At 39.4% G+C, this 12,091-nt stretch overlaps 1 protein-coding gene across 2 annotated transcripts in view; it reads right to left on the bottom strand.

Annotated features, from left to right (window-relative positions):
- TTC13 (tetratricopeptide repeat domain 13) overlaps window positions 1-12,091 on the bottom strand; it is a 194,392-nt gene that overhangs the window by 51,287 nt on the left and 131,014 nt on the right. For both annotated transcript variants that reach the window (XM_073627758.1, XM_073627759.1), the window contains exons 10-14: window positions 9,744-9,885; window positions 8,452-8,626; window positions 4,535-4,691; window positions 3,867-3,997; window positions 126-258 (exon numbers count right to left, since the gene is read on the bottom strand). In XM_073627758.1, the coding sequence (XP_073483859.1) occupies window positions 126-258; window positions 3,867-3,997; window positions 4,535-4,691; window positions 8,452-8,626; window positions 9,744-9,885 (738 nt within the window). The remainder of the gene's footprint in view (window positions 1-125; window positions 259-3,866; window positions 3,998-4,534; window positions 4,692-8,451; window positions 8,627-9,743; window positions 9,886-12,091) is intronic.

Consider the following 12,091-nt stretch of genomic DNA (forward strand, 5'->3'; position numbering starts at 1 on the left):
GTAATTTTAAAGTGATAAAACGAATTTAATAGTAAAAGGATGTAATCTGATAAATCTAAATTTTTCTAGCACTAGCTTATTTCAAAAGGAAAGAACAAATGGTACTTCACAAGTAAAAAAGTTACCTTCTCCATTTAACTGCAATGTCAAACATATCTCTCCACTGCATTAGTCTGGTTTTCCCATTAATTCTCACTTTTGAATTTGTCCACGTCCTCAGCACTGCCTGCATGACTTCAAGAGCAGCCAAACCCATTGCTGCAAGGGGATATAATAAAAGAAAGCAAATTTCAGGATTTACTCGTGACGACACATGCTATAAAGTTTGCATAGAGCACAAACACGTAGTTTAAGATTAAGATTGTAAATTCAAGGGGAAAAAAATTACTCTTCGGTCCTAACAGCTATTGATCTGGTCGAATGAACCTTCAGGCACTCAGGGGGAAGTCTTACTGATGGCCAAATAAATGAGGGTGACGGCTCAAATAATCATCTCACTATAGTAATCTTTAATGCTTTGTGGTCTTAGTTTTTTTCTTAGCACTGCACTAGGTTATTCTTGTCCATTCTCCAAGGCCTTGTGACTTACAATATAAATACTGAAATGGACACCTCCCGCCACCAAATTTGCAAAGATTTCTCCTCCCCTTTTTGAAGGGTTAGCATGGAAAGAAGGCAGGGTGATCTGTGAGCGATGAAAATCTAAGGCAACTGTAGTTAAGTTTAAAGCCGAGCTCCACCAAAAAGGGAAAACTCTGCTTTTAGCACTCCTCCCCCCCAAAATGCCACATTTGGCATGTTATTTTTTCAGGGGGGGTGGGGGTATGCGCGACGACAGGCACCAAGTTTTGACAGGTACCTGCTCACACTTCTGCTCGAGCAGAGGTTCCCCTCTCCTTTCTTGCCATCTTCTGGGACACTTCACAGATCCCAGAAGATAGCCTTATCAATGGGGAGGCGTTACACATCTCGCACATGCGCAGTGCACACCTGGCTGTGAAGCGCCACGCTGTCACAGCCGGATGCCCACACTTACAATGTGGGCGCCACAGAGAGGTGAGGGAGAGAAGCGAGGGCTTCGGGCGGCTGCATTGCTGGACCGTGGGACAGGTGAGTGTGTGTTTATTAAAAGTCAGCAGCTACACTTTTTGTAGCTGCTGACTTATTAAACTCAAAAATTAGTGCAACTCCGCTTTAACAAACGCAAGGATAATACAAGTTTATCTGAAAACAGTAAGGATTGCAAAAGGCCTGGATGTATCAACATCCCTAGTTGGTAAAAGAGGAAAGCTTTCTTGATGGTAAGAAACTTGATATGGTATATTCCTGAGTGTCAAAAGGTACAATATTTATTGACTTTAGAACCCAGATAAAGTTGTATTGAGGACATCTGGAATAGAGACTAGGTTGAAGCTGTTATTAAAAACTGCCTGATCCACCAATTTAAAAAAAAACAAAAACAAAAACAAAAAAAAAAAAAACAAAATAAAAAAATCTGCTGGAAGAAAATCCAAAAATTAAAAACGCATAATTTGGGGGGCTACCTGCTATTAATCTCTCAAAAACGATTTCCCATGCAAAAAAAAAAAATCTAAATTCTCAAACTTCCCACTGTTTTCATAGTAGGAAAAACTTTATCCAAGAGAGTCCGAGATGCTTTACGCTAGAAGACAAATTGAACTCAGCAAGGCAAATCAGCGTCATCACTGACATACGATTCAGCTGTGTGAACCATGCTCTCCTGCCTCACCATGAAGCAATATTGGTAACCTTCTCCTAGTTCTCTGAAATCTTCTTTAATAATCTGGGTAGGATGGCAAGAGTGGTTAATGCAAAGGCCTGTGCAAACTCCTACCTTTCTTGTTCAATACAATTTATTGTTTTGTTGTATTACCAGATAAGAAACAATGACATATTAAACATTGATGGGCAATATATACACTAGCTAAACATTTTGGAAAATCCTGTATAAAAACTTAACATTACAGTAGAACATGTAATTTAATTCCTTTATTTGCTTGATGTTTATCACCTCTGAGGGGTCCGTCCAGTTGTGATTTTAGAAAAGGATCCATCAAGACACAAAATGTTGGAAACATCTAGATTGAGTCACTATTCCACCTTATACAGATCCAAGTTCTAGCACATGAAGTCTGCCTAGACATTTCTATTCTTCCTCTTTAAGTGTTCCAATTTCAAGGAGTATGCTCCTCTTCCCAGGAACAAATCTGCTGTCAACTCTTGCAACAATTAACTTTGTGTTTCCTCTCCCTTGTTTATGTAAGCTGATGAAGTGGTGTTGTCCAAGATGATCTTCTCGCGTTTCTTGAATACATGATCTTAAGACATTTGGAGGGGTTCCCAAGTAGCCATTTACTTCCAGTAATTGGAGGATCTTGATGCTCTTGATAGACATCAAGAGATTCTGCACAAGTCCCAGAGGCTTAAATATTAGATGCTAATGAGATCTGCTATAGGCCTGTGGCTAGCTGACCCTGTCATAAACCCCAACATAGGTATTAGGACAGAAGATTTATTAAAAGTCTCCCTCTCTTTCTGACTGGGGGTGTCTTTAACTGCACCGTTAAAAAAATAAAAAAACACATAAAAAAAACATAAAACCAAAACCAAAAAAAAAAAACACCTCTAGGTCTGATTTAAAAATGGTACCAAACTCAGGAAAGAGAAAAAAAAATATTGTATAAATGCCACTGAATAGTCCAATTTAATTTTTAAAACATCCCATACCAGACATGTCTTGGATACTGTAGCCAGAAACAGAACATAGAAAACAGACAACTAGAATCTTTTTCCCTCATACGTGCAGCCATACAGGGAAAGGAGGATGTTGCGAGTGTATTCGTACAGACTTTTATACATAGGCCTTGTAGATCAGACTTCTGAAGGCAAAGTCAACTTTACAGACATACTACTGCAATGTTTTATGGATTGCTAGAAAGCTGTGACATGATAGATGGAGGCAAATGGGCTAACAGCAACTTCTATGCACAGGTACTGTTAGATAGGATGGCAGAAGAAATGGCATGGGTCACTTTAATGTTTTGATTTACACCTCTGTACATATGGTACTTTACTGAAAAGATAACCACACCACTTATCTTTAGCAGCTTGAATGGCCTTAATAAATTCTTTCATCTCTCCTCTTTCAAAAAAAAAAAAATTGTATAACTTTTTTACCAAGCCTGTCATCAATATCCTGTTACCTTTACTACTATAACAAACAATCTTTCTCTGACGCATATAATAATTCAAAATGAACCATAGAAAAAGAAATCCCCCTTTATTTGGGACTTTAACAGAACACCAACACTTAGGATAAAAAGATAAATTTTATTGATATGCTTAAAAAAAAAAAGACGTGAAAGCGTCTATAACATACAAAATAAAAAATCATTTCATAATAAATACAGAATCAAAACAGAGAATATGTATAGGGTGACAAAAAGTAGATGTACTCTCACGGGGGTAAATGTACCCCGATACCCGATGCGTTTCCGGTATTCTGGTACCTTCATCAGGGATTTGAGAGTTGTGGATATTTTGTGCATATATGGATTCCAAAAGGAATGACTCTGTGTTCAGATAGCACACACTTTAAAGATTATTTTTTAAAAGCTACAGTATTTTTCAACCTCTGCCCCTCAACAACCCATACTTCCCACTACAGAGCTCAGATCAGTCAATGACCTACGTCAGCTCTGCAGTTGTCTACTTGAGTCAGCAGGCTGACTAACCATTCTTGGACATGCAAGCGTTTAGCATTATTGTATAATGGTAAAAATAAAAACTCCAGTCAAAATACAAGGCATCTTGTAATACATGTAATAACTGTCATCATACTGTACCTCTGTGAATTCTCTTATTTGGAAGAAATCCCAATGTTTCATACTGCATTAAAGCTCCCAGGCGATCTGCTACACATACCAGTTCCTGTATTTCTGGTTTGTAGCTTTCAAAATTGTGAGGCAAAACATCTCTATAGAAGATAAAAGTAAACACATTAAACGCTACCACAAAATAATTGACTATGTTTTCTACTCGTTTTCTCTAAAACTGTTGTCATGACTAGACAATCCAAGGAAATCCTGACCTAAACATTATCATAAATTTGGATCCCATATAAAACATTTGCCTTTTAAGAAACCATCAGCCCAATGTTAGCTACACAAGGGATCTATCATGGACCTCTGAGGTTATTCAGCGAGGGCTTGCTTTCAAGTCATTTATTTGCAGTTGTGCTGCTAACAAAGTTTTATGGTGTTTTGGTTCTTTCGGCAAAGGAGTTTTTAGTACATTTTTAAAACAAAAATGCCTTCTACAATGCTTGGCCAAACGATGTACAGGTATACACAGAGTTTGACGGGTATAATGGGCTAGGTTCATTTGCGTTCAATGGACCCTGAAAGTGCTGCTGCTATGGTCACCTAACATTATTCTTTTGTTTTTCCCTTGGAAAAAACACTGGTTTTCATAAACAAATCTAAGTATGTTCTCTTTATAACTAAGTATTTACTTTATGTGAGGCTGTAGTCCTGGCTGTTCCTCATATTCTTCTATTAAAAAGGGGAGATTTTTTGCCCAGTGATCTTTAAAGTTTCCAGGCAGGTCAGAATCAATATTATATTCAGTCACTGGAGTGTCAAGATGTGAATGCAAATAGCGAGAGTACTCTGCAAAAGAAAGGAACACAAAGTCAACACAGTTAATTCACAGGTTAGGGATTTCTTTATAAAAGTAACAATAAACCCATTTGTCACAAATTCCATTGCCTGGTTCCCCCTACCCAGTGCTAAAATTGCCCTTTTACTTCCAAAAGTGCCCAGTGAATCACCATGCTAGTGACTTGATGCTGTGGCCTCATGGTAAGATTATCACATTCAGGCTGAAAACTTCTTTCCCTGGTCTCTGTACTCCTGCACTGGGCTCTCTGGCTACCAAATACCACCTTGGCTCATTTATAAATACCTGAGAAGGAGCTAGTATGGGTGCTCTCCTTTCTTGTGCCCTGTGCTGCCCTGCTGTCTGTGCTATATAAATCTTTAGACATTATTTGCTTATCCAAATAACTCCACCCAACTTTAAGAGAAAGACTCCTAGCTCTGCTCCTTCACATGGAATTTCACTTCTGGAATCTGCTCTATTCCCCATAATGCAAGATAAATGAGAAATTCAACAGAAGATGGATCCTCTTTTTTTAAAATAGTTATGTCTATTGGCTGGAGTCCCGGAGAAATACTAGTCTTTTATAGATTTAACCTACAGGCCTTGTCGTTACTGCTCACCAACTCTATTACAGGAGTGAGTTCTCAAATGCTGAGCTCAGATCTACTCCATCAGGGAAGAGAAAGCATGTGAGGGGGTTTGAATCAGAGAAAAAGCTCACTCCTGTAATGGTGAGGTGACCGATAACAACTAGGCCTAACTTAGCAACATCCTGGGGAGTTTTTCAATCAGGCTTCAGGAGGTATGTAAATGGCCTACACCTATAGTAAGGGCACTATTCAACTTTAGTCAGAGCTGCACAGTTTGTTTTTCTATCTACACATACCCCTTGCCTGCACAAGCAGTTTTTTGGTAAAGGTGAACTAACCCAAGTGATTTTGAAACAAAATACAAAAAATATCTGTATTCCAATATTATGAGCTAAGGGTTTAACTGTTTCGGTAAGACCCTTACCACCACCCATAGAAACAGGGTTTCTAATTGCATGCTATTTAAATAATCTCACTTCAAGACAGAGGTGGCCTAAACCAAGAAATTTAAAATGTTCCAAACAAGAGGTTGAAGGTTAGATGCAGTGAATGAAGATGAAAAAGGAAGAAGGTAGGGTCACTTGGTTGAAAGCTGAGGAGGGAAGGAACACTCCCTGCTCTGCTTAGCCCCTAGAAGACCACTAGAAGGAGGACTGTAAAAAAAAGTCCTGCAAGCCGCATCTTTGTAGCGCTGTAGGAGCGATGTATACACCATTCCTAAAGCGCCCCTGAAAACAATGGGGCAGCGCCAGCAAACCACCGCTGCAGCGGCAGGAACTGGGAAACTAGTCAGGATTGAGGGAAAGATGAATGCAGCAATGTACAGAGATATCCTTGATGAAAACCTGCTCCAAGCCGACAGGACAACAACCCTAAGCACACAGCCAAGAAAACAAAGAAGTGGCTACGGGACAACTCTGTGAATGTCCTTGTGTGGCCCAGCCAGAGCCCAGACCCTTCACCCTAGATGACGACTGTTCAGTTGAAATGCGTCGAGTTGACCTACCTACATGCATCGCTCTATCCATTTCTATCCATGTACGATATGCCTAATTTCTACCAACTAAATGTGAGTGTTAAACGGTATTACACTATGCTAGTTTTTTTCATTTTATACATGCTATGTGGTACCGAGCCTCTGGCCTCTTTGTGAAAGTTTGGTTTACACCTTCTACATTTTAATGATGTTTCGGCCCGTTGATGTAGATTTATTGTTCCGGACTCAGGACCAGCTGTACTTATTGGGTTTACCGATTAACAAGCCTGTGTGACTTGGGCAGTGTAAGCCTTCTCAAGTCAACAATTTCTGGTAAGCCTCCTCCTAATAAATGGTGGTGGTGTTTTTTGGCTCCCCCCTAATACTCAGAGGGTCACATCGGTGGTCACACTTTTCTGTTTGGAGTTTTGCGGATTATACTTATCATTTTACCTTTTGGACTTTATTACTAATTTGGTTTTTCTCACAATTGCTTTTCACACTTGTGAGGGATGTGGACTTTAAAATCCATACAGCGATTTCCTTTGTATTTCACATAAGGTGTAATGATATATATTGTTTTGAATTATTCTTTCTCTGCTATAAAGTCACTAAATATAGCTTTTCTTTAAGAGTTTATTACACAAAATTAGCGCTGCACTTTTCCACACATACACATTGCTTTTTTGTCTACAGCTGTGCTGGCTGCTACTTTTGTATTTTCTTTTCACTGCGCAGTATACATTTTTTCTACAGAGCCCAGACTTAAACCTGTTTGAACATCTTTGTAGAGATCTTAAAATGGCTGTGCACCAACACTCCCCATTCAACCTGATGGAGCTTGAGAGGTTCTGCAAAGAAGAATGGGAGAAACTGCCCAAAAATCGGTGTGCCAAGCTTGTAGAATCATACTCAAAAAAGACTTGAGGCTGCATTTGGTGCCAAAGGTGCTTCAAAGTATTGAGCAAAGGCTGTGAATACTTATGTACATGTGATTTTTTTATTTTTAATAAATTTGCAAAGATTTCAAACAAACTTCTTTCATGTTGTCATTATGGGGTATTGTTTGTAGAATTTTGAGGGAAATAATGAATTTAATCCATTTTGGAATAAGGCTGTAACAAAATGTGGAAAAAGTGAAGGGCTGTGAATACTTTCCGAATGCACTGTATTAAGGCAATTTGTGCCATATCTGCTAAGGTCTGTTCCTGGCCGCTTTTCTTTGGATTGATACAATTCTACATAAGATTACAATTGTGAGAGAAGGTGGTGGGTCCTGTTTATGGATTACTCTCATCCTCCCTTGTTGATAATTTTATTTATATATATCTTACTTCCAATTCTCCTCTCACTGCCCCATACTAAGAATGTAATATGCGTAGATGTACAGTAATTCTGGGCTTTTAAGGAAGTGGACGCTGGGGGGGGGGGGGGTTTAGGCAGAGCTTTGATTTCATACCTCAGGGTCAGTAGTAGTATATTCTGTTATATATTTAAGTCAGGTTTCATTACATATGTAAAAACTCAATCCAAACCATTTAGCGGTTAGGTAGAGCCACTTATGTTGAAGCTTATAGCTATGGACTCTCCCAATGTGAAGGCACTGGTGTTTGGTGATTGATCGCTATTACACTTATCACGTTATATGCTCCTCCATACCCAGAAGGACAATATGTTTTCTTAACTCAGCAGTGGAGTTGTATGAAGTGAAAGGTGAACGTGTGCTGCATCAGCAAGGCACAGGTCTACTTTAAAGCCTGACATCAGGAACCTTGAAAATGATCTCTTGTAGTGGGGCTGCACCTTCACTACAGGAGTTTATTGCTCGTTTAGTCTAGGGGAGAGTAAAAACTTTTACTTACTTGATCCTTCTCCCCCGGCAGATGGCACCGACCCATGCTCCAGTGGTGGACTGTGGCCCGGCTTCATTATGTCCAATGCAGGGCTACGGACCCTGTACCGGTCTTAATGAAGTCAGGTAATAGGAGAGAAGACGCTGCGAGGAACAGTCTATCAGCGCAGAGGATTGGATAAGTAAACCTACTTTACCAAATCCATTACACCTAAACGAGCAACTAACTTTCAACTTTCCTGGAGTTGGGCTTTAAGCCTTACATATTCACAGTTTAGAGGTTGAATAGGAAAAGTTGTGTTAGTTATCTAGTAATGAATCAGGACACTCAATGCATAAAACACATTTACCTCTTAAGTACTTTACTTTTAAATACTCCTGGCTTGTCTTCTGACCGGGTAGTGGATCATTTAACATTACTTTGGTCTGAGCTTTAATTCCTTCATAGAAATGCCCCATAGAGACATGGCTGAGTCCTTTCATGTATTGGCAGACTTCATTATAGGGTTCCAGCTGCAAACATCGCTACAGAAAGGGACAATGACAGTGGACTAAGAAACACTAAGCAATATATCCACACAATCCCTGTAACATCAAACATACTTTTACAAGCCAATGTCCAAAGCTTTTGTACTCTCAGAAGATCCTCAAGAGAAAATTACTTATACATATTACAAACTTAGGTCTGATTGAATTTGGCCACATCAAGCAACAATTGCTGTGTGCTTTATGAATGCCTCAATCTAAGTAACCATAGGCAACATTACTAGCTTGATTGGGTAACATACTAAAGTTTGATAGCCCTTGTCTGCTTGCATGTTCTGGGTACCCACTGGAGGGTTGCCTTATTTGTGACCTGCCTCATCAGAGCCAGTAAGTTCACTGAATGGTTGTGTTCTCTTCACTCCTCCAAACAAATAAGTGTTAAAATCTCAGTGCCTTTTGTATATGTCCATTTAAAAACTTGTCTGCTGCCCTGCTGTTTTCAGGGCACTCAATCCATCAATCAAGCAGGTTAGAAATATTGTCTACATTTCTATTACTATTCTTATTGGTTGACACAAGCAACCCATGTTCTGGTCTGCCTTCTTTCCATAACTATTCCAGTGTTAGGAGTGTTGGGCACATGTGCTTGCATGTCTTTGCAACTTTCACAACACATGCAAGTATACTAGTAGTGTTTTAACAATTAAAACTTATCTACAGAAAACACCAGGCAATTTCTTCTATATTGCTGTACACATATGCTTATACAGTATTGGCCATTCAGAAACTTTGCCGTTAATTTCTACGTTAACCTTACTAACATTTATATGTAAAGTTGATCCAGGGAATATCTAATTGCCTCTTGGGGGATCAGAATGGAATTTTTTTCCACTGCTGGAGCAAATTGGATCATGCTTTGCTTTTTTTTGCCTTCCTCTGGATCAACTGTGGGTATAGGATTGCATGAATATTATTGGTTGAACTTTTGTCTTTTTTCAACCTGACTAATTATGTAAAGCCTATTTAACATCCTGGTTATTGAGGTCAAAAGGTAATAAATGGCCAGTATTCTTGGAATATGCATCCTGCAAAATAGGCCAAAGACTTGTTTATCTATAGGAACAAATAGACTATATATCAGTGTTAAAAGACACACCTTAAAGTTTTTTAAAGCTTCTTGTAGACTGCCATGATGGTAAAGCATTATGCCTCTTAGCTGAAGTGTCTGTACATGATTCTGATTCAGCATCAAGGCTTTTTGGAAGTTCTCCATGGCGGCTTCAAAATTACCAAGTTCCCTAAAAAAAAATAAATAAAAATAAAAAAATAAAAAAGGAAGAACTTAATGCATTCAGGAGAGAACTACACTCAGCACTCTTTGAAATTAGCTATAGGGGCTGAATATACTGTAGGTTTTAAAAAAATGATAACACTTAAGTCAGTGTGTAACAGCCAAGAAACCTGCATTTTCACAAAAAAGATCAATCTATAACAGCCCCTGCATTTCTCATTTTAGGTTTTTAAAGTAGAGTGGGCACAGACCACAAATGATTCTTGGTGCCTAGTTTGTATATTTTCATCAACTGCAAATATAGCAGCCAACAGAAAAAATAACATATATAAAGCTATAGAAAAGCTTTTGTTAAAGAAAATGAGTTCTACTTTAGAGTCAAATAATGCGACACCGTGTTATGTACACTGACACAAAGGTTTTGTTGAAAGACAAGTCTACTCCACACATAGAACAAACTCCCCATCTAGTGGCATAGTGAGAAATTAAACAAATAAGCGTGTTGTACAATATGCTGCACAGAATGCATAACAAGGGATACTCCAAATAATTGTTTTATAACCAAATGCTCTGGCTAACATCTTTTTTCTGCTGAAAATGCAACATGTCTCCCTGCAGCTGACAGGGTCTCCTGCCTTCAAATATAAAAACGTTAAAAGCAGCATCACAAACATATGAAGGACTCTTCAGTTGGCAACATAGTTAAAGAGGAAAACCCAAAGAGCTTGTTGTTCTCAAGTCTAAGGTGCATATGATGGGGTATAACTTGTGAGCTCAACAAAATACTGCTCTGTAATATTGGCCTGAATGCTTTCCTTTTTGTTCTCAGCTTTTCTTTTTAAATGCAAATGTCAAGCATTTGGTAGAGTAGGGTTTTGCAACAGATTATACAGGAGATGATTTGTAAAAAATAGGATTTTTATTACAGCTTACCTGTAAAATCCTTTTCTTGGAGAACATCATGGGACACAGAGCCTTAAGTACTTAATGGGTTATAGGCCATCTTCAGGTAATGGACACTGGTATACCCAAACCAAGAGGTCCTTCCAGGAGTTTTTGTAGCAAAGCAATATACTTAAATCCCAAAAGAGGGGCGGGACCTCTGTGTTCCATGATGTAAGCTGTAATAAAAATCCTGTTTTCTTTATCGTACATCATGGGACACAGAGCCTTAAGTAATTACTTAATGGGACGTCCCATAGCAATGTTACTTGAGGGGAGGGAGAGACAACCCGCAGGGTACCCACAGACTTGAGGACTGCTGCCTGCAGCACACTGTGCCCGAAGGCGATATCCTCATACCTCCTTACATCCACCTGATAAAATCTTGTGAATGTACGCACTGAAGACAAAGTTGCGGCCTTACAGATCTGAGCCATGGAGGCCTGATGACGCACTGCCCAAGAAGCACTAACCGCCCTTGTAGAGTGCGCCTTAACTTGAAAAGGGTGAATCTTACCCCTTAATCATAAGTTTGAATTATAACTTGCCAAATCCACTTAGCGACAGTGGATTTTGACGCTGCCTGTCCTTTCTTAGAATCCTCTGGCAGAATAAATAAGACATCAGTCTTACGAATCTGAGCAGTTGTCTTTAAATAGACTTTTACTGCTCTCACCATATCAAGACAATGTAGTGACTTTTCTTCCCTGAAACTTGGTTTTGGAAAAAACGATGGCAGGACAATGATCTTGGTTCAGATGAATACCACTCTGTCCTCATGACAAATCAAATATGGCTCTTAACGATTTCTGCATACCATGACCTTCTGGGCCATGCTGGGGCCACCAAAATTACTGGCTTTCTTTCCAGCTTGATCCTGCAAAGAAGTCGAGACAGCAACTGAATAGGTGGGAATGCATAGAACAGTGAGAACTGATCCCATGGGGTCACCAACGCATCTGTTCCGCATGCGAATGGATCCCTTGTTCTGGCCACAAAGTTGACTAACTTCATGTTGAACCTGGACGCTAGAAGATCTACGCCTGGAGTCCCCCATCTTTGGCAAACAGCCCGAAATATGTCGGAGTGAAGAGACCATTCCCCTGGGAATAACTGATGGTGACTTAAATAGTCCACCTGCCAATTCTCTACTCCCTGAATGAAGACTGCCGAAAGGCACGGAACATTCCTTTCTACCCAAGTTAGAATATGGTTCCTCTCTCTCTGCGCTGAGAGACTTTTAGTGCCCCCTTGGTGATTGATATAGGCCA

The sequence above is a fragment of the Aquarana catesbeiana genome, linkage group LG04, assembly GCF_042186555.1.
Source record: "Aquarana catesbeiana isolate 2022-GZ linkage group LG04, ASM4218655v1, whole genome shotgun sequence".
NCBI lineage: Eukaryota > Metazoa > Chordata > Amphibia > Anura > Ranidae > Aquarana > Aquarana catesbeiana.